This window comes from Ursus americanus, chromosome 36 (assembly GCF_024610735.1).
Source record: "Ursus americanus isolate L20-20 chromosome 36, mUrsAme1.1.p, whole genome shotgun sequence".
Taxonomy (NCBI): domain Eukaryota; kingdom Metazoa; phylum Chordata; class Mammalia; order Carnivora; family Ursidae; genus Ursus; species Ursus americanus.
Window position 1 is genome coordinate 22,513,794 of NC_142162.1, and position 27,973 is coordinate 22,541,766.

General features: G+C 45.1%; 1 protein-coding gene across 1 annotated transcript in view; it reads right to left on the bottom strand.

The window, feature by feature from the left end:
• Nucleotides 1–241: 241 nt before the first annotated feature.
• Nucleotides 242–27,973, bottom strand: part of RASGRP1 (RAS guanyl releasing protein 1) — a 79,353-nt gene continuing 51,621 nt past the window's right edge. The window contains exons 5-17 of the mRNA XM_045816066.2: nucleotides 27,631–27,762; nucleotides 25,569–25,722; nucleotides 22,344–22,517; nucleotides 21,108–21,224; nucleotides 18,617–18,892; nucleotides 17,195–17,275; nucleotides 15,828–15,932; nucleotides 14,948–15,057; nucleotides 14,148–14,292; nucleotides 13,454–13,490; nucleotides 12,561–12,713; nucleotides 10,835–11,220; nucleotides 242–2,815 (exon numbers count right to left, since the gene is read on the bottom strand). Coding sequence (XP_045672022.2) covers nucleotides 2,681–2,815; nucleotides 10,835–11,220; nucleotides 12,561–12,713; nucleotides 13,454–13,490; nucleotides 14,148–14,292; nucleotides 14,948–15,057; nucleotides 15,828–15,932; nucleotides 17,195–17,275; nucleotides 18,617–18,892; nucleotides 21,108–21,224; nucleotides 22,344–22,517; nucleotides 25,569–25,722; nucleotides 27,631–27,762 — 2,005 coding nt within the window. The 3' untranslated portion in view covers nucleotides 242–2,680. The remainder of the gene's footprint in view (nucleotides 2,816–10,834; nucleotides 11,221–12,560; nucleotides 12,714–13,453; nucleotides 13,491–14,147; nucleotides 14,293–14,947; nucleotides 15,058–15,827; nucleotides 15,933–17,194; nucleotides 17,276–18,616; nucleotides 18,893–21,107; nucleotides 21,225–22,343; nucleotides 22,518–25,568; nucleotides 25,723–27,630; nucleotides 27,763–27,973) is intronic.

Sequence of the window (27,973 nt, forward strand, 5' to 3'; positions counted from 1 at the left end):
GGGGATCACTGTAAGTCCTTATGCAATAAGAAAAGGTTGAATATTTCTGTACTGTTACTTCATTTCACAAAAAGATTTAGAAAACTTTACAGTGAATAATTAGTTGCTTTGCTTTTCCTTCCAGGAAAACCCAGTTTGGTTAATAGAATAGGGGAGTGGTATCAGCTGTGGATTATAGTAAAAATTCAAGAGAAGCTTCTACATATTCATCAACTAGAAGAAACACAAGACAGCTACGTGGTAGGGATCCTAATGTCTTTTATCATATAAATATTACACAACGAAAACTTACATTAGGTATCAAAAAAACCCCACAAAAAACCCTTTACAATCTGTACACTTGTTTTTTCCTTGCAGTTCTATTACATTATACATCCTTAGACAGAAAGTCACAAACGGTCAGTAAAAAGGCATGTCAGTTACCAAAGAAAATGAGAAGTGATGTTGCTGTTGACAAAATAAGATTTGTCCTTGTTTTGACAGATAAATATATGCTCAAACTTACTTCAAGTACGTTTATAAGACATAACAGTTTGTATCCTAGGCTTGACAAACCAAAAATTTTTTCCACATTATTTCTGTAGATTCTACTAATCCCATGTAGCTCAGTGCAAATATTAATTTACATGCTATTTGTCTTTGGCCCTTGCTGGACTATAAAAACTTGTGATAAAACTGCTTCCTGCCCATTTCAGTGATAAATTCTGTAATACTTGAGACCCTCCAGCCATATTAATTTGACTGATTAAGGGAGGTCTGACCTTTGGAATTCTAGTATTACAGATAATGTACACAGGAATTAACCTTGGGTCTGTATTTTGGATGGAGGGTAAGGAGAAAAAAAAAATTTGTGTTACATGACTATGTTTATAAAGAAATTGAGCTGTACCACCTTTGGTCTGTTATCAGAGGGAAAGAATAATAATGATGAACATGAATTTTAAAGACTGTTATAAATTCACGTTTGCTGCTTACTTATATGGACAAAGTGCTTCTTAACTTACATACCAGGTGATGGGCCTAAGCAGCCTGCTGTGGGGATTTCTGAGTTTGGAATTAGGAAAGGATAAATTTGTGTATAAAGTAATTCTTTAAAACACTAACTGAAAGCTGCTCACTAGTTTTGTCAGTAAAGCTGAGCACTAGGAGATATGCAGATGGAAACTGGTCTTTCATCAAAGAGACTTCCTAAATGGTTGGACTCCTTCAAGGAAGTCACACTGTATATATACTTTGTTTTCTGATTAAGATTTGGTGTTGTTGGCTTTAGGTTTCGAACTTTTAATAGTTGAGATTATGAATGAATTTCAAGTCTGCTTGGTACCAAGCTTTCCAAGCGTGGAAGGTAAGTTCCCCTCAAAAAGAAAATGATTCTATGAACTTTTTAGAGAAATCAAGAGTCTGATAAATTTTATAGATTGGGAGTTTGTAAACTGTTGCCCAGACAACTAAATGAGCCCATTTATCATTAACCTTCATTAATAGAAAACTCACAGGACTCTTATATGTGATTTTGCTAAACAATACATTTTACATTGTGAGCAATTTTTTTAATCTTGTAACTAACTTTATATTTGTGGATTTGTGTAAGTGACAAAGTTGTTTAATTCACTTCCACATTTTCTGAAGGAGGAAACAAAATCCAAGTCAAATGCATGCTTGATATTGTATATACATAATATATACACATATACACGCTCTCAGGTCTTATTGAAGCCTCTGATCCAATTAGCTTATTTCTAAATAATATTAATAGTGAAGACAGTATAGCACAAAATCAGTTCAAAGTAGTTAAAAAAAAAAAAGATGGCACATGAAAAGTTAAACAGACTTTCAAAAAGCCATAAATTCCTAATTCTCTCCATTGTAGATATATGAGGACAAGTACCATGTTTGCAGTATGTTTTTCTTAGCTACCTGGCCAGTCATGTATTAGGTGGTATTAGCTGTTTCCAGGTGTTTAGTTTGGCTACTTATGACTGTGGGACTAAAACTGTGAGTTGACCTGTAATTGGATAATGTCTTAGTCCCCCCCCCACCCCCGTTTGTGGCTCCATCTCTAGAAGTTTACGTCTAGGTAGCTATCCTCATGTGAATATGAGCCTAGTAAGGAAGGCATGGGAGAAGGTTAATTGATTAGATATCTGAGGTAGTGAAGTGGGAACCAGATTCGAAAAGAATGCTGGAATATAGAGGAAGGGAATCTATTTTTGGAATGTGAGTATCTTCCCATTGTAAGCAAGCTTTGGATGGAACAAAATAAATCCCTCAGTTCACAGAAAACCCACAGAAGGAAGCAAAATGATTTTCCAGGGATTTTAGTTCTAAGGAAGAAGTAGCTACACAGGCCACATAGGAGAAGCAACCTCGTCAGAAATCTGTAGTCATATTTTTATCAAGCTGTTGGTATTAGTCCAGGGGAATAAAAAGTTTATGGTGTGAATGGCAAAAATTCTGCATTCTTCAGCTTTCCCCTCCTTTGATTCAACTGACTGGAAGAGAAGACAGTTCCACTCATTAGGAGTCTTTCAAGTAAAAAACACAGTAACTTGCTTTTCTTTTTTTAAAGTACTAAATAACTGGTCGAGCTATGGCTCCCCCGGTGTGTGTGTTACTCATTTTTGTAAAGCGATCTCTGATAAACTCCTCTACACATTGTTGTGCTCCTTCAGTTTCTGGGCTAAGAACAGTCACCGTGCTCCATTTGAGCTAAGACATGATTGCTCCTTGCAAGCTGGAGGGTTTCTATTCTCTTCTGTGCGTATTTCAGTTGGATCTTTAGAGCATCGTTATCTGCTTTCAAGGTGTTTATTTCCTAAAGGGAAAGGAGAATGAGGTATGTTAATAAAGCAGCAATGAATAGCAAATCGGTTAACAATACTGGGGGTACTACACTTGATTGGCATTTTCTATTCACTGGCTGAGAATTAAAAACGATTTTCAAGACATTTATTTTGTTCTGAATAGAAAATAACAAGTGAGCATGTGCAAACAGCAATTAGTTTTTATCATATCAAAGATGGCTAGCAGGCGGAATAAACCATTCTCAGACAAGAGACGGCTATAAAACCTTAGGGTGCTGTACGGTGGGAGAGCTAAACTTGGCAGAAATGGAGTCTCTGGTCAGGTCTGAGGTATGAAAACAGTGACTCAGAATACTGTCATACGAAATATTGTAGTTCATTTAGTCTAAGTTTTTTCCCCCCAAATCACTGAAAACTAATGGACTCCTTTGGTAAAGAATTTTATCCTACCCCCAAAACTGGGATTTAGTTATTTAATTTTCTGCGGCAGTTGACTTCCAGGCTACTGCCTTTTTAAAATTGAATTATATTTGACCTGTGACACTGTATAAATTTAAGATGTACAACATGTTATTCTGATATGTTATAATACTGCCATTGTAAAGACAATCAGCACCTTTCATTGTTAGAATGTTATTCTTTTTAATTGGAATAATTTAAGTTCTGGACTCAGGTTTGAGGATTATAGTACAGTATTGGCTATATTCATCGTACCATGCATTATATCTTTCAGGCTTATTTACCACTCGTTGTAAGTTGGCACCCTTAAACAACAACTGTACCTCCCATCCTTCCCGTAGTAACCACCATTTTATTTTATTTTTTAAATTTATTTTTGTTTTTTAAAGATTTTATTTACTTGAGAGAGAGAGTGAACGAGAGAGAACACAAGCTGGGGGGAAAGGCAGAGAGAGAGGGAGAAGCAGCCTCCCCGCTGAGCAGGGAGCCCGATGTGAGACTTGATCCCAGGATTCTGAGATCATGACTTGAGCCGAAGGCAGACGCTTAACCGACTGAGCCACCCAGGTGCCTTGTAACCACTATTCTAATGTTTTTGCAAGTTTGGCTTTTTAAAATTCAACATATAAGTGGTATCATACAGTACCTGTCTTGCTCTGTTTTATTTCACTTAGCATAATGTGTTTGTGGTCCATCCACGTTGTTGCAAATTCCCTTCTCATGGCTGAATGATACTCTAGTGTGTGTGTGTGTGTGTGTGTGTGTGTGTGTGTGTGTGTGTGTACACATTTTCGTTGTCTTTTCATTGATGAGGTATGGACGCTTAGGTTGTTTCCATATCTTGGCTATTGTAAATAACAGTGCAGTGAACATGGGGATGTATCTTTCTTTTTGACTTAGTATTTTTATGTTCTTCAGATAAATACCCAGAAATGGAATTGCTGGATAATATGATAGTTCTGCTTTTAATATTTGAGGAACCTCCACGCCTTGTTCCCTAGTGGCTGCACCAATTTACATTCTCCCCAGCAGGGCTTTTCAGCACATCCTAGCAAGCACTTGCTGTTTTGTTTTCTTGATGCTAACCATTCTAACAGGTGTGAGTTGATAGCTCATTGTGTTTTGATTTGCCTTTCCTTGATGATTAGCAATATTGAGCATCTTTTTATGTACCTGTTGGCCATTTGTATATATTCTTTAGAAAAATGTCTCTTTAATTCTTCTGCCCATTTTTAATCAGATTTTGTTGTTATTGAGTTGTATGAATTCTTTATATATTTTGGATATCAACCCTTTATCCAGTTTATGGTTTGCAAAAATTTTCTCCCACTCTGTATGTTGCTTTTTCGTTGTGTTAATTCTTTTGCTGCGCAAAAGCTTTTTTAAGTTTGATGCAGTCTCTATTTGTTGTTCCCTCTTGGGTGCTCTTGGTGCCCTTATCAAGTATTAGCTCACTGTATAAGCAAGGTGTAATTCTGGGCTGTCTTTATTCTTCTTTTGCTCTCTGTTAGTTTTGGTGCCAGTACCATACTGATTTTATTACTGTAGCTTTGAGTTTAGTTTGAAATCAGGAAGTATGATATCTCCAGGTTTGTTCTTTTGTGGTTCCGTACAGATTTTAGGATTTTTTTCTATTTCTGTAAAGAATGCCGTTGGTATTTTTTTTTTTAAAGATTTTATTTACTTATGTGACAGACAGCCAGCGAGAGAGGGAACACAGGCAGGGGGAGTGGGAGAGGAAGAAGCAGGCTCCCAGCAGAGGAGCCCGATGTGGGACTCGATCCCAGAACGCTGGGATCGCGCCCTGAGCCAAAGGCAGACGTTTAACGACTGAGCCACCCAGGCGCCCCTGCCGTTGGTATTTTAACAGAGATTGCATTAAATCTGTAGATGGCTTTGGATACTATGGACATTTTAACAGTATCTTTCCATTTGTTTGTGTCTTTGATTTCTTTCAGCAAAATCTTGTTTTCATTGTACAGATCTTTAGCTTCCTTGGCTAAACGTATTCTAAAGTATTTCATTGCTTTTGGTGCTATTGTGAATAGGACAGTTCTATTTCTTTTTCAGATATTTCATCCTTTTAGTGTTTAGAAATGCAGCTGATTTCTGTATGTTGATTTTGTAGCCTGCAACTATACCTAAAGTTTTGATTAGTTCAAACAGTATTTTGGTTGGTTGGCGATTTTATATATACAGACTTGTCATCTGCAAATAGTGACAGTTTTGTTTCCTGATTTGGGTGCTATTTATTTCTTCGTCTTGCTTAATCGCTGTAGTTAAGATTTCTAGTAATATGTTGAATAAGAGTGATGAGAGTAAGCCTCCTTCTGTCTTATTTCTGATCTTGAGAAAAAGATGTAACTTTTTTCCACTGAGTATGTTAGCTGTGGGTTTGTCGTTTGGGGCCCTTATTATGTGGAGGCATGTTACTCCTATACCCAGTCTGCTGTGTGTTTTGTTTTGTTTTTAAATTATGAAAGGGTGTTATATTTTGTCAGATGCCTTTCCTGCCTCTACTGAGATGATCATGTGATTTTTCTTTCATTTTACTGATGCGACGTATTACATTTATTGATTTGTATATGTTGATTCTTTTTTTTAAGATTTTATTTATTTATTCGACAGGATAGTGACAGCCAGCGAGAGAGGGAACACAGGCAGGGGGAGTGGGAGAGGAAGAAGCAGGCTCACAACGGAGGAGCCTAATGTGGGGCTTGATTCCACAACACCGGGATCACGCCCTGAGCCGAAGGCAGACGCTTAACCGCTGTGCCACCCAGGCGCCCCTGTATGTGTTGATCTATGCTTGCACCCAAGGGATAAATCACATTTGGTCATGGTGTATAATCCTTTTATATGTTCTTGAATTTTGAGTTTGATAATATTTTGTTGAGAATATTTGCATTTGTATTTATAAACATTATTGGGCTATAGTTTTCTTCTGGTGTCGTAATCTGGCTCTGGTATCGGGGTGTAATGCCCTTCTTATAGAATAAGTTTGAAGTGTTCCCTCCTCAATTTTTTGGAACAGTTTGAGAAGGATTGGTGTTAATTCTTCTTGGAATGTTTGGTAGATTTCACCAGTGAAGCCCAGTGTTGGGTGCATATATATTATGACTATTATATCTTGTTGATGTAGTGAGCCTTTTATCATTATATAATGCCCTTCTGTCTCTTGTTAACATTTTTGGCTTCAAGTCTTTTGTTTGACATAAGTATGGCTATGCCCTATTTTCTTTGGGCTTCTATTTGCGTGGAATATCCTCTTCCATCCCTTTACTTTAAGCCAATAGGTCTTTAGAGTTGAAATGAGTTTCCTGTAGGCAGCATAGAATTGGGTCTTATTTTTTATCCATTCGGCCATTCTGTGCCTTTTGATTGGTGAAACCATTCCATTTATTCTTTAGAGTGGTTACTTTTAATGTAAGGATTTACTACTGTCATCTTTTTTGCCTTCTGGTTGTTTTATATCTCCATTTTCTTTTTCCCTCTGTTTCTGCTTACTTTTGTAAAGTGTGATTTTCCATGGTGATTTGAGCCTTTTTAAAAATTTTGTTTAAATTCAATTTAATTGATATATATTGTATTAATTGTATTATTAGTTTGAGGTAGAATATAGTGATTCATCAGTTGCATACAACATGCAGTGCTCATTACAACAAGTGCCCTCCTTAATGCCCATCACTCACTTACCCCATCCTGCCTCCCCTCCAGCAACAGTCAGTTCCCTATAGTCTTTAATGGTTTGCCTCCCTGTTTTCCTTATTTTTCCCTCCCTTTCCCTATGTTCATCTGTTTTGTTTCTTAAATTCCACATATGAGTGAAATCATTTGGTATTTGTCTTTCTCTGACTTTGCTTAGCATAATACCCTCTATTTCCATCCATGTTGTTTCAAATGGCAAAAGTTCATTCTTTTTGCTTTGTGATTACCAAGTGGCTTACATTAAAACATCTCATAATTACAATAGTCCTTTTTATCTTGAAACTTTATAAGTGACTAAAGATAAAGTGCTAGCCACTCTTTTTCCTTTCCTTTTATAATTTTGACATTACAATTTATCTTTTTATGCTGTGAGTTCATTGAGAAATTTTAGTAGCTATAGTTATCTTTAATGCTCCTTTCCTTAGGCCTTTCTCCTACAAGTAAGAGGTTGAACACACCATTCTAATATAGTTAGTTTTCTGATTCTGCTTACTTCTCATCATTGCTGCCGGATGGTGTACTTTCATTTGCTTTTATGTCACTAATTAGCATCGTTTCACTTCAGCTTGAGGAAATCCTTTCAGCAAGGAAGGTTTAGTGGTGGTGAGCGCTTTCAGTTTTCATCTGAGAAAGCCTCTATTTCACATTCATATCTGAAAGGTGACTAGTGGATGAAGTATTCTTGGCTGGCTGAAAGGTGACTAGTGGATGAAGTATTCTTGGCTGGCAGTTTTAATACTTTGTCATTTCACACTCTCATGGCCTGTAGAGTTTCTGCTGAGAAACCTGCTAATGGCTAATGGGGTTCCTTCATAGGTTTCTCTTTTCCCAGTTTTTAAGATCCTTTATCATTGACTTTTGACAGTTGCATTATAATCGGGTGGTCCAGGGGCACCTGGGTGGTTCCGTCAGTTGAGTGCCTTCGGCTCACGTCATGATCTTAGGGTCCCTGGGGTTAAGCCCTGCTTTGGGCTCCCTGCTCCTTGGGGAATCTGCTTCTCCCTCTCCCTCTGCCCCTCCCCACCATTTGTGCTCTTTCCTGATTTCTCAAATAAATAAAATCTTAAAAAATAATAATTGGGTGGTCCATTAGCTTCTTGGACTTGTGTTCTCCAATTTCTTCTCCACGTTTGGGAAGTTCTCAGCTATTATATGCTTTCTGCTTCTTTTTCCTTCTATATTTTTCCTATCATAACTGATAGCTCTTACAGGGTTTATTCACTTTTTAAAAAATCTTAGTTCTCTCGCCTTTTCTCAATCATTTCTAAATTCTTGTCCTCTAAGTTGCTAGCTCTTTCCTTGATCTGCCTTATTTCCTAAGCTTTCCAGTGCATTCTTTATCTCACTGAATTCTTCAGCTCCAGAATTTGTCTGGTTCTTTGAAAATTTCAATCTTTTTGACCAAGCACTCTTTCTGTTCATTAATTTTATTCCTTAGTTCATTGAATTACCTTTCTACGTTTTCTTGTAGCCTGTTTAATCTCTTCATAACAGCTCTTTTGAATTCTGTATCAGATCCCAGTATTCCATGCCTTTGAGTTTGGCTGCTGGAATTCTTTTGTCTTTGTGATACCCTATTACGGTGAGTTTCCGGTGTCCCACGGAATGAGCCTCTGCCGCCGTGTCTGAAGTAGCGTACACCCTTCTGAGTTGTTTACTTTGTTACCGTTCAACAGACTGGCAGTTAACGTCCTTCTGTTGTTCATAAGGTGGCCACATACTAGTGCAGGTTTTGGGTTTCTTCTTGCCTGAGCTGGCTCTGGTGCTACACCTGGGAGTGTGCATTAAGAAAGCTCGTGTATAGCGTGCTGGCGGCTGTGGTGGAGGGCTGCCCGTGGCATGATGGGGGGGGGGGTCCTCCCAGAGGTCCTTGGGCAAACCTGAAACCCCGAGGGAGCTGGGGGGTTGGAAGAGGGGGAGATGTGTTCCTTCAGTGCCCTTTGGTTATTCTTATCTGTCCCTTTCCTCCTCCTTCCCCCAGTCCCAGAGGTCCCTCAGAAATCTGGGTGCTGTTGGAGAGAAACGGGTCCCTCCCGCTGTAGGGGGATCAGTTACCACTTTTGCTTTCCCTGTTCTCTGTGAGGAAGCCCAGTGCATTGCAATGTTGTCCTGGGGAGGGAGGCTGACTCTCAGCCTCTGCCCCCAAACTCTCCTCGGTCTGGCTCAGTTCCCATGGTGCCCCAGCTGGTGGGGCCTCCACAACTTCTGTACCTTCCTTGCATGTCCGACCTGGTTTGCACTCTCCAGTGTTGCTCTTGCCTGATCGTGGCGAGACGGGGTGGAGCAGGCTCACCACTTCCCTTGGATCTGAGACCTAGCCACCTACTTTCTGGAGCACAGGTGGGTACAAATCTCCTTTTTGTTTGGTTATAAATAACCAATTTGTTGCAAATAATGGGGGGAAAGTAGAAAGGTACAACACCCGCTGCCATGCTGATGTCTCCAGTCTTCTTACATTATACCATACTGATTACTCCCTGCAAGTGTAGGCAATTTCTGGGTAATCTGGATACAATGAGTTCTCAATGGAAATTATCGAGATCGCTATGTGCTAGGTAAATGTGTTCCATGATAATAGAGTAATTATTCACAATCTGAAGCAAACCGTAGAGAACACAGAATCCTGGCCTGTTTTTTACAGAGGACTAAGTAAAGCACAGTATATCTGGGATTAGAATCACAAATCTGTGTCCCCAAGATGAGTTCTTCTAAGTTGCTTTTGACAGTTTCTACCCCTAAGGAAAGAGAAAGGGCTTTGTGTAACCCATATTTTGTCACTTTCTGATTGATTCTTAAAGCAGGTCTTAAACACTCTGAGCCAGAGAACACCTTTCATCCAGAAAATCTGTTATTTTTTCATATGGTCCTCCCAGTATTCTTTGTTCCAGGCACCAAGCCAAGACTTTCACATGTATTATCTAACTTGCTTCTTCAGATGTTCTGTATTTCAGTTTCTAGGAGTCTGACAGGGAAAGTACAACACTGAAAATAAGGCAGGGAATTCCGAGGCCCTTTGGGCAATTTCCCTATGTAATATGTTGAATTATTTAAGGAATTCTAGCTAGGTGATGTTGCGTTTGTGTTTGTACTGCTAGGCCTCCAAAAACATATTGCCAACGTTGATGTTTTAGAAAAAAGAAAACCTTTAAAAAACTACGATGATGTTGGATCTAAGCTTCCCTAAGTTACGTATCATTGGTAGGAAGCCGTCTGAGCCAGCCCTGTACAGTACAGTAGTAATTGGCTCTACAGAACTGAGTATTCGGGCAACTGCCTGTTGACCCCTTTCCTTTCTTATGCTCTTCTTTCATTATGCCCTTTTCCTTAACCTTAGAACCATATTCCCAAACTCCTGTTCTTCCTTCTTGGTAAACTTTATAATGCCTTTAGGGGGCACCTTATAATAGGACATGGTAAGCTGAACAGAAGAAAAAGCAGCTCCTGGTACAGCTGTTACCAGTTTGTAGATTATATTCAGCTGTGCATCTGCCACGTGCGTCTAATGTATACAGAAGGTCAGCACGTTCTCTGGTTTGAGTTTCATTTAGAAAAAAGGCTGTGGTGTCAGCACAGGAAAGCTGATCAGGAGAAACTTTTTTTTTCCCCTCAAAGCACCTACTTGAACAGATTTGGGTCCTGGCACCACTGCTTTGAAATGGTAATAGGGAGCCCAGTCTATCTTGTTCTACTCATGGTAATGTGAGACGTGGCCTCCACTGTTTGAAAGCAAGCCAGAATCCTCTCTTCTTTTTTGGCTTTATCCTGCTAGAAATCAACCTGGTCAGAATCCTTAGCTTGCCTCTTCTTCCCTGGGTTAGCCCCACTTCTCTCAGAGTCTGGAAAAGAAAAGAAAAGGGAGGTACCTGTTCCAGCTCTTGGTAGCTTGGGAGTCTGAGATGGCGGAGATCCTCCTTTGATTTTATGAGGGATTCTTTATTCTCCCACTTGACAAAAGCCCGCTTTCTGACCAAGACGGGGCTGGGGCACGGCGATGTGGGACTGGGAAGCACATACAGCGTATCCTGGGCTGTCTTCCTTGGGGAGGACAGCATAAAGGGACCGGAAGGACCCTCGCTGCCCAGCCAAGGCAGTGATTCCGTCTGGGTGGCCTTGTGGGCGACAGTCCTCTTCAGCCGAACAGAAATCTTCTGTGAGGACACTCCCATGAGCATGATGGTCCGATCTTTACTTTCCTCACTAGGTTCCACAGCCTCCCCGTTCGGGAATGTGAAAGGTCCTTCCTCAGGCGCTGCAGAAAGATACATGACATATTAGTACTCTCAGAAAAGCAGAGATCAGGATTGACACATTAGTTTCAAACGAGACCTTTCTTATAGGAGTTCCAGGGGCTTTGCTGGTGAAGCCACAGCCCCTGGTGCCAGGCTGCACCTACCCCGACGAAAGGGCATTTTTCTATTTGCCTGCAGGATTTCAGTTTCTGCAGATGAGTTGAAGCGAGGCCCTGCTTCAGTGCTGTAGAGAGAAATGGTCCATAAAGATTTTCTGTGGACATTGGGATGTGGTAGCTGTCAGCATTCAAGTTTTGGTCCTCTTGCAGGTGGCCTCCAGGAGCTGGTAGGAATTTTCTTTCGGACCTATTTGTACAGTGGGCATAGCTTAACTGTGAGAGGGAAGTTGCAGCTTTGTGGAATTGTGTCTCAAAATGTATTGCCCTTCGTATGATGCTAATTGGAAAAGGGGAGAGAAATCATTCTGGTTTTCTTCTTTGAACCAACACCCTTGCCTTGGACCCCGCCTGGATATTAACCATTAGGAGCAATTTCTTAGGAAAGTAAAGAATGGATATATTTGAGATTGGTAGACTACAGATCATCTCAATTTATTGTTTTGCAAAGACTCAACAGTAATTCTAGGCTGTTTGAAACACAACACTTATACAACATTTATACATAAACAGATTTTAGATGCTGTTTAGTCTTTGAGGATGAAAAGGTTACCTTCCAGGATTTGGGGGAAATGATTATATAAAGTATTAAAAATATATAACATTTTAATAGAAATGCATGTTTTTTAAAGCTTTGTAGCCAAGACATTGGATTGGTATAGTCAAAATGGCTTCTGTATAACAAAAAACGTTCTCTAATTGGCATTTATAATTTGAACCAACAGTTCTAATACTAGAAAGCTTATAATAAGGATCCTAGTTAATTTTTCCCCAGGGGAACATAAATTGCCAAGAAGTATTTACCCAAATAAAGCTCAACATTGTAATTATACTGTTATTCAATAATTATACTGTTATTCAAGTATCAGAATATTTACCATGTTTACCTAAAATAACCACCCTGCATTTTTCTGGGGTATTATGGATGATGGATTCTTTTGTATCTCCCATTTTACAACCAGACCATCATACTGCTCTCTGCCACCTTTCTCCCATGACAATTTGTATTTTATGTGACAGAACTGTGGTCCCCAAAAGGGATATGTAATTCTTGGAATGTGTCTTACACAATGGTGTCTGTAGTGGTTTTTAAGAGGGGGAAGGACAAAGGTAATCTTTCCTCCCTGAAAACTTTATCCTTCCCACTTCATTTTCCAAGAGGAATGTTCTCCGTGCCTACTTACCATGGAGCAGATCTTTGGCTCCCAATGAGCAAAGGCTGGATGTTGGCCCTCCAGCGGTGCTGTTCTCCATGGGAGCTGCTGGGTTCTTGGCTCGCTTCTTGCACTCAAACACAACCAGGTCTTTGCATTGTTTGTGGCAGTTCATCCCGCAGTCTGTGGACAAGACACCCTGGTCAGGAAGTCTTTTCTTCTCCAGAGTCTCAAAACCACATTCGTGCAGCGCTCTCGTCACCCATGCCTGTCCTAGTCTGGAGCTAGGACACCTGCTCTTCCTAATGAACCTAGTGGTCTTCTCATTTGATCAACTCTGGATTTCACAGTCTTGTTGCAGCCCTTATCATGAGTCTCAGAATCAGAAGCAGCATCCACTGTCTTGGAGAGAAGGGTGTCTTAGTCATCCTGCATATACTGCCTACTTTACAGAGACCCCTTGAAGGCTCGCAGCTCTTAACGTCTTACTCTTTCTTCCTTGCCATAAAAGTCTCCTCTCTTTCACTCCTGAATTTTTCTAGTTTTAAGGAAGGACAGTTAGGTCCAGAGTAATCTGTTGATAAGAGGAAAGCTGGCAAGGGCCTTTGGTAAATACTTCTGCTCCCAAAGTGCCTTGCTTTGGAGACCCATCTTTCCATGACCATATGAAAGCATCACTCCTACCCGCCATCCCTATTTCCAGGACAACCCAGAGAGAGGACCTTGCAAGGGGGAGCTTTGTAACTGGTCACTCAGGCATTTCTCTTCTCTGTGGTGGCAGTCACTCTTAGTGGGTGCTCTAGGGAAACCAGTTTGGGAATCCATTGTGGATTCAATGGACAACTCCCCTGGGTAAAAAATGCTTTATTAGGAGAGCCTCTGAGACCAGGGAAAACAACACAGTCGACAAAGCTGAGCCTTACCTTTACATCGATATCCTTGTTTGATCACTCCCCAGAGCTATGAGACAGACAAGAGAGAGTTAGAGTGTACCAGCCATCACTCATCTGTCTGGTATGAGTCCAGACAGTGGCATCCATTATTTTTCCTCATTGTGCTCTCTTTGTCTTCCCCATCTTAACTCTCCTGACCTTAAATTGCAGACACAGGGTTTGTGCTGATCAAAGTCAAATGCTCTCAAGAAGCTCACTAGCATGGACTTAGGAGCCCTTAAGTTTCTCTGGACTCCAAACTAAAGAACAAGCATACAGAATCCTGGGGGGAGGGACCGGGGTGGGGCAGTGGTCAGAGAGGGGCAGAGCCACATGACTTCTTAAAAGCAGTTCCTTTTGCGGGGGAAAGGGCAGAGACGTCTCATACTTCTTTCTCTCACAATGGTGACAGCATATGATTGTAATTACCTAAAAAATATATCCCCAGTTCAACATTTCTTACCCTTTGTCCCAGGCCTCATGTACCAGAGGTAGAAATAAATCCAGGAGACACAGTAAAGAGGAGTTCAAGTAAAAACGTACATTTGAGAACGAGGTTATTCTAGGTGCTTGCTTAGGCTCTAAGTTGATAAGGGGGGGGGTGAGGTCTCTGCCTGGCTTAATCATTTAAACAGTCTCCTACCCCTCCCCAAGGTCAGCCTGAAGCATTTGAAGAACAGCTTACAAATCCGGCACAGTTGTCACAGAAAGTAGGTTTCAGGTAGGTGGTCTCTTGAAAGTTGTGAGGAAAGCCCAGGCCCAGTTTGGAGTAGATTGAGCTGGCCCTCATGAAGTACGCTGTGATCTCGTCTCTGCTGATAAGGCCTTCCCTGCCGGCAAGGGACAGACAAGGTGTGAGTGGGGTCTGGGGTAACAAGAGTGGCTTCCAGCCTTAGAAACTCACCTTTGCTTTTACCCTTGTGTGGAAGGTACGGTACACAAGACTGGGGACTGTCTCCAGGAGCCTGCTCTTAAGTAGGGATGCACGCACAGCGTGTCCTTAGTGGGTGCGGTGAGAGGGTTCATTTCCACAGCCGTGTTCTTGGGCTAAAGTAGGTTTTCCTAGCCAATTTAAAGGCTCAAAAAAGAAATGGAAACTGGATAGGGAGAGACGTGCCTTATGCTGCGGTTTCTGACTTTAGACAGTACATGACACATAACGAGCCCACCAACTGTCCCTTTGATTTCATACCGAGAACCAATATGGGGCTTATGTAACCTTCCGAAAAGTAAATAGGCAAAGTATTAAATAATTGTTTCTCATGATCTGCAGGCCCAAGCAAGAAATAGCACTAAAGGTTTTCTTATTTATAGTTGACTGTTCCTTAACTGGCAGGTTTATGAAACCTTCAGTTCTGAGGCATTTAAAACCCATGTGTTTCCCATGGTCTGCTGTGGTCCGAACCCAAACCAGACGGGCATTCATTCATTTGATGCCGGCTCCCTTAGCATCAGAGCCTCCTCGTCCTGTCCACCAACGCTCACCTGTCTCTGTCCATCACACAGAAGGAAAAGGGGAAGCTGGCCGCAATCTTCTCAAACTCTTCCTGAGAAATGTACCCATCCTGGTCATGATCGTAGTTCTTGAAGACGGACTGGGGGGGAAAAAAAGGAGTTTCTTTGGGGATTACCAAGGTGAAACCAATCATTTCTCCCTTGAGCCAAATGACGAAGGGCTGGAGCATCTGAGAAAAGCCTCTCCTGAGCCCGAATGAGAGAACGAGGGAAGGTGCTCCCGAGGCTGTGGCAGAGAAGCAGTGGGGCACAGGCAGGTCTGCCCCGGGCCAGCATCTGCAGGGGCCTGGGGCTTGTGGATCCATTAGCACATCGAGGGGCCACCTCTCTGGCTACGGGATGCTCCTCGCTCGTTGCACAGGGGCTGTTCTCCCTCTGCTCTGCCCCCCTTCCAGTGCTTCTAACAGCCCAGCTGGAAGTACTCCTTCCCTCTTAGTCCTTGACTGCTCAGGGTTCTGTCACTGGCTGGCTCTCACTTTCCTTTTCTTACACTGGATTGGTCCACAAGGATGAATGTAGAAACACAAGAGTATATACTCCCTCCTCGACAGTGAAGAGAATCAAGAGTGCCAAAATTTTCAGGATTAGATTCTCCTTATTATCCCTACTTAAACCTTTTCAAACACCTCATTGCCTCCCAAATCAATGGCCAGCCTTTAAATATATGCTCTCCTGCTAGGTCTTCAAGAGGAGGCCCATGGGTGTTTGCAAAATATAACTTGTGAACTGTCCTACAGGCCCGCTAGGAACAGGTTTCAAGTTTCCCACCTCTACGTTCCTGCCCACCCCGCATATAAAGCCAAGCCAGGCTGTGCCTTGCTTTCGTCTGCTGAGACACAGCTGTACTTACATCCACCATCCTCTGGACATGTTTGCTTATGGTCTTTGGGTCTGGTTTGGGAGATACTCCGGAGGCCCAGTCCACTACTACTGGTGGTTTTGAAGGTGTTAGGGGCTGAAATGAAATATTCAGAAACATCCCCATGACTACAATGTACAAGGCACAGCTCCCTCCTGTCCCACCGCCTGCTGGCTGCATCTGTGGACAAGCGTCAGCTCTGCAGCGGCAAGGAGCTGCAAGCCCACGTGGAACTGTAGTCTGGGCCAACACAAGCTAACAAAGTGCTCCCCACGTGTATTCTCTTCATCTACAGAGAACTCACCATTCTCCATTCCCTCTGCACGAAACCTTTTGTCAGAGCTATCAGCGAAAGTGCAGTGGGTCATTTAAATTTCCTCTGTTCTCTACTTACTAAAAGACGTGGGTGAGGAGAAAAACAGCCGAGACAAAGGATGACACAAGGAACAAGGTCTGAGGCCTGGACAAGCTGAGATGGAATCCATCCCTATTTGAGACTTGGCCCAAGTGAAAATCTCTTCCAAAAATGGGAGAATGTACCCTTTCCATGAAGTGCCCGCTAGGACGCCCTGAAAGCGGAACCTGCCAAATACCTGCAGTGAAGAGTTTTCTTTACGGTGGGAGCTAGAACTTCATCTTTCTGTGTAGGGACAATGGAACCTAGCCACCTGAACAGCGGCTGGGTTATGTAGGCGCGGATACTTTCCCCCGAACACTGTGCGTTTGGGGGCTCGGAAGCTTCCCAGGAGACTGGGGGGAGGGGAGTACTGGTCCTTCAGAAGGAAGGCTGAAATTTTCTCCGGCCTGGAGGAGTGGTGGGCAGACAAGCTGTGCAGGTCCTACCACGCAGCACCGGGACTGCGCTGTTCTGACTCCCCGGCACCAGAGGTCAAAAACCCCAGCAGACACACCGCTGTCTCTGACCCAGGTGAGTGTAGGATGCTCAGTCTTTTCTAACTGGGGTGCGTATACTTATCAAAGAATCAGAGGAGAGAAGCAACTGATGTGGGGACACTTCATAATAAATAGGAAGGAGCTGTCACTACGGCCCACAAGTCTCCCTTCTTTACTTGGCAAATCACCGACGGCACACTCACTGGGATGTGCTTAGGACACATAGTCATTTACCGTGCCTGTATTCCTCTCATCCCCTCAAGCAGACCGTAGGCTCTTTATGGTCAGGAACTACTCATACATACGTTGAAGCCCTGTTCCGAGCACAAGGTTGGGCACAGAGTGGAAATATAATACTTATTAAACTGAGTAGAGGTTTGTTCCCTAAGGTGACAATCTCGATGAGCAGCCTGGAAAGTACCCGTTACACGCAGGACTCTCAGCGTGAAAATACGAAAACTCACCGGGGCTTTGTGGTTCCTTGGTTCCCGAGCGTAGGAAAGCTCATAGATTTCATCCTCAGTGTAGTAGAGATCTAAGGACAGCTGCAGGTCAAAGCAGAACACGGTTATTTGCTAGGATGCTGTTTGCCTTTCCCAGGTCTGATGTGTTTCTTTACTCTTCCAGGCCATTCTAGCAGTTTGTTTTTACAATTCACAAAGTTTGGAGGGTCTAACACTTACTAATAGGGCAAGCATTAGTTCCTTCTTGTTTTAAAATGTTTTTAAATTGTGGAGAAACGTCAAGACATCCTCTTTTAAAATATGATTTAATATCTAAGCCTTTAGAGCTTAGGCAAAAGGCCCTATCTGGTTAGATGGTCCATGCCTCACTTGTTCTCTACAACAGAACCCAGTTTAAATGATAACAGGTATTATGAAATGATATGAAGAGTTGATCGATTTCATGTATCTTAAAACCATAAAATCTAGAGGGGAGAGATCTTAGAAATAATCTTGTTCTTAACCTAGAGTCTATGGATGGCTTTGAGAGGTCCAGAACTCATGTATATTTTTCTGGGAAGAATGTTAACAGGTTTCATCACATGATTTGTGATTCAAAAAAGTTAAGATCAGTGTGTCTTTTCACAGGTGATGTCTATGGCTGAGACCTGCCATGGTCACCTGGCCACCTGCCGAAAGGGCCAGGATGTGAACCCTGGGGCTCTGTCAGAATCATCATGTAAGGGAAGAAGAGGCTATAAAAATTATGCCATTCTGCGAAAAAGCAGAATAAGAACTACTTTTAGAACTGAAGGAAGTTACAAGTTACCCCAGAGACTAATTTCTCTGATTTACAGAGAAGGAAACAGATGTAGAGTTCCATGCCCCCAGTCGCACAGCTGGGCAACCACAGAACCGTGGGTCTGGAAGGGAGTTCATCTGATCTCACTCTGGACCCAAAGTACAAATCCTGCTCTCCTCTACCACAAGCGTTCACCTATTCTTGACTTGAATGCCTCCATTTTTTTTTAATTATTTTTTTTTACTCACTGCTTTACCCTTTTTTAATGAGAATACACTCTCTCCATCTCTTAGGAAGCCTTAGACCCTGATTTGCTATCAGCTCTTCCCAGAGTTTCGGACTGCTTTTGCAGAGGGGTGGGAAACAGCTTTAGAAGTCCTAAGGGCACACTGCTTAAAAGCACAACCTCTGGAGTCCCACCACCTGGGTCTGTATCCAGGTTCTGCTGCTTCATCATGTGTGGTACCCTGACCAGTTTTACCTTTGTGCCTCAGTATCCCTACCCATAAGATGGTGATCATAATAGTATCTACTTCTGAAAGTTTTTATGAGGATTAACTGAGCTAGTATCTGCTAGACTGGAGGGAGTGGTGGGTGGCACACAGCTCGTCCTTAGTAACTGCCTCCTGTGGGAGCCTCACCGTCAGCAGGTGCACCAAGTCCTTGTTGGCCTCCAAGGGCGGGGCCACCTCTTGCAGCTGGACCAGCTCATTGATATGATTGTAAAGGGCCAGCAGCTTGTGGACGTTGACCTTCCCATCCTCCAGATAGTCGGGCATGGCTTCGTACAGGGAGATGAGGTCCTTGAGGTGCACCCCCAGGATGGGGATCTTGAATTGGGTGCACTCCCCATAGGCTCGCCGGTAGTTGTCATAGTTTCTACAGGAGGACAGCAGCTCCGTCATCTCACCCAGAACCTACAAAATAGAAGAGACCCCGTCACAGGTACCCACCAGGCAGGGTGTGTTGTCCGCAACACTCTGAGCCCCTCCCAGCATTTCACCCCATCCCGTCCTGGTCGGGCGGGAGGTGATTTATCTAAGAGTTGCAGACTGTGATTCCCAAAGTAAAACTCCAGTTTATTTCAAATGTCGGAGTGTATCTACAAACTCAAGATATGCTTTACTTGATTATACTACATAACTAAAAAATTTTAAATGTGGTCTTACCATTTTTATACTAAACTTTAAAAAAAAAAACGAGATAAAAATTAAAAAGGTACAAGAATATATAGTCCAAGTGTCCCTGTGACCTCTGTCCCCGGCCACGCAGTTCCCCTCCCTAGTATCCTCTGAATGCTTCCAGAGACACATGCGGCGTGTGCCGTTGGGAGTACTGACGTACTGCAGACACGGGGAGAAGCTGGGGGCTTCAGTGGTCTCTAGCAAGCTCCTCCTCTATGCTGCGCCCTGCGGACCCTATCTCACCGATTCTCAGACGGCCCAAGGCGAGGAAGCACGTGATACTCCATTCACAGACTGAAATCCTGAACTGCAGACCGGAGGACTAGACCGGGTCCCAGCACGGCGAGCCGGAGGGTCAGGCCGGAGGCCTAGGGGGCTCCTCAGGGGCGCCCACACCCTGCCTGGCCCTGAAGGGACAAGCTGCTCACCAGCACAAAAAGGGAGCGGCCAGATCTGGGGTTCTGGACACACACTCCCGGTTCAAGGGGGCAAGCAGTTCACAGAACGCCAGACCCCACGCGTGGCAACCAGCTTCCTCAGAGGCAAAGGCGGGAGGTAAAGACTATCCCCCAATCCTGTTACAGCACAAAATAACTATTTCAAATGCTGCTGGAAATTCTTTTAATACAATTGTGGCCCAACAAGTACCACTTCTCTCCAGCGAAGACCGTGAGGCTCGGCGTTCGCCTCCCTGAACCGCGGGGAGCGGCAGGCGCCGCCCCGCCCCCCCCTCTGCCAACAGTGGGAAGTGCGGGAGGGGCTCACAGACGGGACCCTAACGGCAAAAGTGAGAGAGTTTCGCTCCCCCTGCGAGGTGAAACAGACGACCAGAGGAGAGGGGTTCTTGCTTTCACCCCGGCCTCCTCGGTGCTGGGCAGACTGCCCTGAGGGCCACGCACTGCACACGCGGAAGCGCTGCCGGGGGGCTGCAAGCTGGAGAGCGCGGGCTCGGCGGTGGGCTGACACGAGGGCACGCGTCCCCGTGACTGTCTCCCTCCGCGCAAGTTGTCTGATGGCGCCCCTGAGTTTCGCCAGAACTAGTAGGGAGCTGGAAGGTGGGGGTGGGGTGGCACCCCCAGAGCTCCCGGTGCTGAGAGCAGGGACGATGAATCCGAGACCTCCCGAGAGCAGGCTGAGCAGCTGGGAACACAGGACAATGGTGCGCAGACATGTCTCCCTAAGAAGAGCCTCCACGCAGCTCGCAGCTCGGGAGGACGGGTGGGGGGCGCAGGGGTTGAGGGCAGTAAGGGGAGGGCTGGTTGGTCCTCCCGTGAAACGAAAACGCTGAGAGAGCAGTTGTTAGCTAACCCATACCACACGTAGCCGCATTTGTATCTTCAGCGTATCTCAGTGGCTTGTATTCGCAGTAACAGCCCTATGTTATAAAGGACGAAAGTCTATTCTGTAAAATCTGAAGAGAGTAGAGGGCGTAGGGCATTTAAGAAAAATATTCCTCAATAAAACACTATAACAAAACAGCATCTGAAAAGCTCATTTTCAACTCTCTGGAAAATTCAACTCTCCAGAATGTCATTCTCCAAGACATCTGGATAGGTAAGTTTCTAACGTGTCACTCACTGTACGTATTTGACATACAAACTGAACTACGGTCCCCTGAACCACTCTTAGGAAAACATTTTGGAACGAGTTGCTGGAGCGAGGGAGTCGGTATTAAAGACCGTGACTCTGAATATTCGTGGGAGTACAGGAGAGAGGCACACAGTATTTCAACTGACCAGCAGGGACATGCGCAGTGACACAGGCCAGACTGAATCACAGTCACTCTCAGACCCGGGATATTCCCATTCTATGGGTTTTCTGGGGGTTTGCCTAATTAATTGAACGGTGATATGGTTTGGAAATGCTCTCTGGGTTGCCTCTCAATAAATGTCGGTGCTGATCCTGGGAATGCTAAGGGGCCCTGGAGGAAGGAGGCAGGGACACTGACCTTATTGATTTCGTGCGGGACATGCGAACTTGTCTCCTTGAGCCTGGAGATTGAGCTGTGACAGAGCCCACCTATCACAGCCATCAGGGTATTGAAGTTCTGTAGCTGGTGGAGCTTCTGTGACAGAAAATAGACGAGGGCAGTCAGTGGACATGTCAGTTACACGCCTCTCCGCCCTGCACTGCGAGTCTTCCTCATAGTGCTCAGAGCCTAGCAGTCAGGTGCTGTGGTTTTCTGACCATTGTCCACCGTAGGCTTAACTTCAGCCATATCATAAGGAGTCGCATCTCCCTCCCTTGTTGCACAGCTCAGTGGGCCATCCTCTACATTAGTGGCTTCGAAGAACCACCCAAGTACTTAACGCAAAGATTTCTGGATCCAAGTGCGGCTATTCTGATTCCTGGGATCTGGGGCTGAGCTTAGGGATAAACCTTAAGTTAATACCAGAGCAGGTGGGCCATGTACCAAACTCTGAGAAACACTGGTTTTGACCATCCAGAGCTAATAATATTTTATATCCTTCATCTCAACCAGACTTCTATTTTTAAGGACAAAGACTTTGTCTTACTCTCTTACGCCACGCCAGTGCCTGCAGGACAGTCACTGGGAGAGAGGAGCTAGAATCCCGGGGGAATTTCAGTTACGTGTACTTATTACCCGTTCTCCTCTCCTCAGATGCTTAAACCGTGCCTTCAAACATTAAACCAGCCACTCAACACGATACGGGCTCAGAAACCTAAGACAACCCAGGTGGCCCAGCCTCCGTAAAACCGGGGAGACTGCCCTTTCCTTTGCCATGTGGCCCAGAGTTGGGGAAACGATGTGGGCTGGGAAGCACCCTCTGAACATGTTAACAGATCCGAACAGTGCTTTCAGACGCTGAAAAGGGCACCTGGCTGGCTCAGTCAGAAGAGCGTGTGACTCTTGATCTTGGGGTCATGAGTTCGAGCCCCACGTTGGGTGTAGAGATTACTTTAAAATAAATAAATATGTAATAAATTTTTAAAAGATCTAAACAGATCTAAAAGTGTATCCTGGACCCTGAGATAATCAGTATGGTCCTCACCATACTGCCCTTATAGAAAAGTCACCATATCTAAATCTGGGACAGTTCACGTCACATAAACTCCACTGTGGTTCCGGAGGGGAAAGCATCTCTAACGGGCAGGCTGGCTGGGGGTAAGAGGGGATACTTTACCTCATAGCCCAGGTCAAATTCTTATTCTAGTCACTCACCTGAGCCACCTGGATGAACTTGATGAAGACTTCTGCCCGGAGCTGCGGGGTGGGGCGGCTGAGAACCATCAGTTGTACCCACTGGGAGATGCCGTTACACAGGGCGATGGACCGCTCCATGGTGGGGTTCTCCTTCACACAGCTATTTACGAGGTAATTCTGATAATCGGAGAACTAGGGAAAAAGAAACCCATCAGGACTGGCCCTCTGGTCGTCCGGGAGATCCGAGAGGCACGTCACTTCTGCCTGTTGGTGGTTCAGCTGATGCTACGGGACAGAGGAGCTCCTGGCCCCCCTCTCGCGTGTCTACCACTTGATGAGACTGGTGGGAAGGAAATCTTTCTTATTCTACCCCGAGCGTGGTTTCTCTACACCAAAAGTCATTAGGCCCAAGTGGATGTGTCCACACAGCAGTTAATCCAAATATTGTAATCTGAGTAGATAATGATACTGTCCCTTCTAAAGAATACAGTATAGAAGAGAAATCTCCGTACAGACAGTCCTTGACTAGAATGGTTTGACTTAGGATTTTTTAATTGTACAATGTTGCAAAAGCCATATGCATTCGTAAGAAACCATACTTTGAATTTTGAATCTGGATCTTTTCCCAGACTAGCCATATGCAGTGCGAAACTGGTGATGCTGGGCAGCGAGCGGCGGCTCCCAGGCAGCCACGTGATCACGAGGATAAACGGCTGATATGCGCACAGCCATCCTGTACTCCTGTAAGCGTCGTTTTTCACTTTCAGCACAGTCTTCCGTAAATTACGGGAGATACTCAGCATTTTATTACACATAGGCTTTGCAACAGATGATTTTGCCCAACTGTAGGCTACTGTAAGTGTCCTCGCACACTGACGGTGGGCTAGGCTGAGCTACGCATGATGCTGGTAGGTTAGAGGTATTAATGCATTTTCGACTTGTGATGTTTTCAACTTACAATGGGTTCCTGGCCCGATAAACCCTCCGTACGCTGAGTAAGAGCTGTACTGCTTCTAGCTCTGTGGCCGAAGTTAAGGGGAAAAAGATAATCCTCTCAAAACTCTCTCTCTCCCCACCCCCTGCACCTCCAACTGTTTCCTTAACAGTGGGATCATAAACGCTGCCCTCTCTAGGTCACGGAATTGTTAGGAACGTAACAGTGTCTGAAAGCACTGAAACTTTTCAGAGTGCTGCACGCGGGAGGTGGTACTGACGGGATAATCATTAACCTCGCGCAACAACAAACCTGTTTGGATTTCCTCTGACTCACCAGCTTGAGCCGAGGCCAGTGGTTAGCTATTGTTTGGTGACCATAGTTTTCCAACTGGACAATGGCGCTGACGATGGCTGACTGTGCAGTGACTGCAGCCGTCTCGTCCCTATCACCCACCGACCATACTCTTCAAGTGGCGGAACCAAGAGGGAGGAGCCGTCTGTGCTCCAACCTGCGTGGGGAGCTTTCGGTGCGGTTTCCCAGCTATTTCGAGCTCTCGGCTTCTGAACCCCCCTTTGAAATCACGGCTGAGCCAGTGATTGCTGAGGGGTGGAAAAATATGAGCAGAAACGACTCAAGAGGGACACATAAGCAATCTTACCGGTTCTGCGAGAAAGTTCCCAGGGCTCCAGGGAATACATTCATATACCCCTCCCACTGTAAATAAAACATCGAATCCACTTATTTTTTACAATTAGTACTATACTAAGTACTATAATTAGCAGAAAATATCAAATGCCACTCCGTTCATAGCAGAGAGAAATCTCCCTCCAACTACACTGAAGGAACCTATTTGGGATAACTGCTTTGAACGGGGTAGGAAAAATGAAAAAATCCGCCCCCCGCAATCCTCTTGTCTGAGGGGATGATGCCACCCGAAAGAAATGAAAGTTCAAACCGATGTTTTCATTTGCAAACGGAGCACGGCCTCCCCCTGGGGGGGTCCTAGTGCTACAGGGAGTCTCACTCCCTCCTCCGCGGAGCTGAGCGCGGGCCTCCTGGAGGCTGCGGAGCCGCCCTGCCCGCTGGGGCCCCGCAGGGCTCACACTGCCCGCGTGCCGAACGGGACAGAGGAGGCACTGCCAAATGGAAACTCCCCAGGTGAAGCTTCCTAATCGGGGGCGGGGGTGGGGGGGGCTGCGGCTTTGTCCGTTTTGCCCGAGGGGTGCCGGTGGGGACCCTGCGGGGCTGCTGGGGATTAATGCTTGGGGGCTTGTCTCTGCACGGGAGCTGGAGGGGGGGTGTCCCGGCTGAATGGCCCAACCGCTGTGTGAAAACAGCACGACATCAACATCACCGGAGAAAAGATGAAACAAACCCTGAAACCTGGTTTGTTGTTCTCCTTCCAGATACAAGCAGGCTCCATAAATTGGAGCTCAGCAACCAGGAGGCATGGGACTCCGGCCCCCGTTCTGACAGCGATGAGCTGAGTGACCGTGTTCAGGCCGCTTTCTGAGCAGCCCCCATCCCCTGATCTGGGGAACCCAGGTCATTCCAAGAAATGCATCCAGCCACCACATACGCTCTATTTTCAGAGCAAAGCCAAAGACTGTATCTCGGGGAGGGGTGGGGACTGAGTGGGCAAGGGTGTCACCTGTCAGGGAAGCACGCTGGCCAGTGGGGGTCGTTTGGCATCCGACATGTTGACAAGTTCTCCTGTACAGAACCGGTGTTCTCTGGCATCACGTACGGAGTTTTAAGGAGCAAGGTTTGGGGCAGCATGACTTAGACCCAGGATTGTGGGTACTGCTGGGCCGGGTCAGCACTACTTCGAGAACTCAGGTAGATTCTGGGCTAGACCATTAGCATCTACTTTAGGATTTCCCCGAGCCATTCAAAGCCCATCCCAGAATAAAACTCCGAGGAGACATATCCGCATTTTTTTTAAAGGAAAACTTAAAAAAAAATATTCTTGGAAGCTTCATGGTTATGAGGGGTAAGGTAGGGGTGTGTGTGTGTGTGTGTGTGTGTGTGTGTGTATGCTGTGTGTACACGTGTGTGTGTCCCGTGTGCCCACAGTACTGTCCCTTGAGTGAGTGGTGGGGTGACGGAGGATGGGAGAAGGGGCGCACAGCAGAGCTACAAAGAAATTTCTAGTGTACTCATTTTCTAGACTACACTAAGTCTGACAGGAAAGTCCACCAGCTCCAAGGAGGCCTCCGGGGTTAGGAGGTGGACAGGCGGTTCAGTTTCTCTGCTTATTTTCTGAAATAACCCGGGAGGTTTCTCTCCTGCCCGTAAGTACATACCGATATCCTCCGGAAGGACTTGAACTCCAGGTAGGTGAGGTGCTCCGACAGCTCCTCTGGCTCCAGATGGTCGAAGAGCAGGGAAACTTTACGTTTCTTGCTGGTGTTTGATTTTATCCTTTGGGTCAGTTTCCTGGACCAGTCACGGGCATTGCTTTTGTGGGGAAACGTGGTGGGGAAAAGTAAATCAAAATTACTTTTTAATTCAAGTCCCTCCGTTCACATTTCCCACAAGGATACACAAAGCACCATTAATTAGCTAACTTCCCTCGGCCAAAACAAAGCATTAAAAGGTTTCCCCCAATCACTTTCCCCCCTATGGTACCAAGTAGGAAAGCCTTGCTGGTTTTCAACGAAACTTCTGAACACATCATGGGAACTGGGTAAAATGTGTTTCCTTTAAGGCTGTGGGAAGGACAGTCTCAGGCATCGGTCAGTTCCCTGGCCTTTGGTCCTTGCTCCTGTGTCTAGCCCCTGGTATCTCTGCTGTCTCCATGCCTTCTGTGGGTTCCTTCATTCTTAGGAGGGTGACAGGGGCTCTGCCTCAAGGTAGTAGGGTGGCTTTCATGCCAGGAGAGCACAGAGAGCCACAGAGATGAGAAGCCATGCTGCAGGGAGTCGTGTAGGAACATGTGGTCACTCTGGGCAGACTTGGGGCATTTTCCTCAAATACTCCCAACCATGGAAATGACCAAGGAAGCCTAGCTAACCCTAGGGTGCCCTCCACCCCATATTTTCTTAGACTTGATCCATTAGTTTTCTTAGAATTGATCCTTAGTTTCAATTTCCTTCACTAAGGAAGCAAAAGGAAGCAGCCATTTTGAGTGGTAGCAGGGTGCTGATCTGTTTCCCAAACTGGTGTTGATGAGAACCGTGTCCCTTGACAAAGGGTTCTGTGGTCAAGTGAGTTTGGGAAAGGCTAAAAATTCCGTAGCCCTGTTGGTCGGTGAACATGTTACAGAGTGAGACGCCAAAGGGAAGCCTAACTCACTACTTCTCAGGTACTGGTCAGGCAATATCCCACTGGCTACTTCCTAAAGAATATACTGTGGAAAATCTCAGTACAGGACAGTCGCCAGGGACACACTGGGACAAGGAGATCGGGGCCTGAGAACTGCCCCATGCCCCAGGTTCTACATCTTTAGAATAAGAACACGGTCACTTTGAAATTTTCTCTGTTCTCTCAAGTTGTAAATTCTAAGCAGAGAAGTACAGAGAATCCAAACTGGCATCCCCAGAGCGATGCCCTGGACTACGCAATGGGGTTCAGAAGTCATTTCTCTGTGGCTGTGGCTCCGTGCGCGGAGGGCTGTCCGAGTCCAGCTTCTGCTCTGCCCCTAACTGCGTGACCCCAGATGACCTTGCCAAGCCTCCGGTTCCCAGGATGTTGCATGAAATGATCTCTAGAACAGGCTTCGCTCCTAGAATTCTATATCCTAGGGATTTCTAGGATTCCAGAATAAAGTGGCCACACTGCAAACACCTTAGCGCACAGTGTGTGCGTGTGTGCGTGTGTGTGTGTGTGTGTGTGTGTGTGTGTGTGTGTGACTGTCCTCTCCCCAAATTAGGAAAGGCCCTCATTTTTCCATCATTTTTCCAGAGTGGGCCAATGTCACAGATAAGAAATCCAAGGAATAATCTGAACTATTCCCGAGAGCCTTCCCATGTCTGCAAGTCTAAGTGTCTCTTGTAGACATTCGTATAGGATAGAAACCCTCTGCTCGATGCATTTCTCAGCAGTGCCTTCCCCGAGGCTGGAGCTGCCGAGGAAGCATCTAGTACTTCAGTGTGTCATGAGCTGGCTACGTTTTAGTCACATCTGGCTACCTGATTTCTTCTTCACTGGAACTTTCCCCCTACTCCTTGATATCAGTCACTCACAGCTTTATCGCCAGGAGGCTTCTCTGCTTTTCTCTTGAACATCAGTCTTCTCGCTCTGGGGATACAACCTGAGCCTGTCGAGGGGCTACTGGGAGTGGGGAAAGCGCGCCGTCACAGCAGGGGGCCAAGCAGCCCGGCAGGGAGGTGGTTTGGAAAGATGCCTCCGAGCCTTGACACTCACATTTGAGTTGTATCGATCAGGCGGCAGTGTAACTCCTCGCCGCGAGCCTTCACCAGTTCCTGAAACTCTTCCATAGTGTTTGTCAAGCTGGCATCCATTTTAAACATGATCCAGAATTCTGTTATCCAGTACCTACAAGGTGGGAGTTAAAAAAAAAACAATCCAAAACTGAAGCCAAGGACTCATGCTTTGGTGGGTTCTTCCCACGAAGAGGAATCAGAAAAAGACAGAGGCTGCTTTGGCCTTCTACGTGCCTGGGAATATAGCATATATATTCTATATACAGAATATAAGGGGGTGGGGTGATGGTGTGGGGGATGGAAAGAAAACCACCTGCTGACAG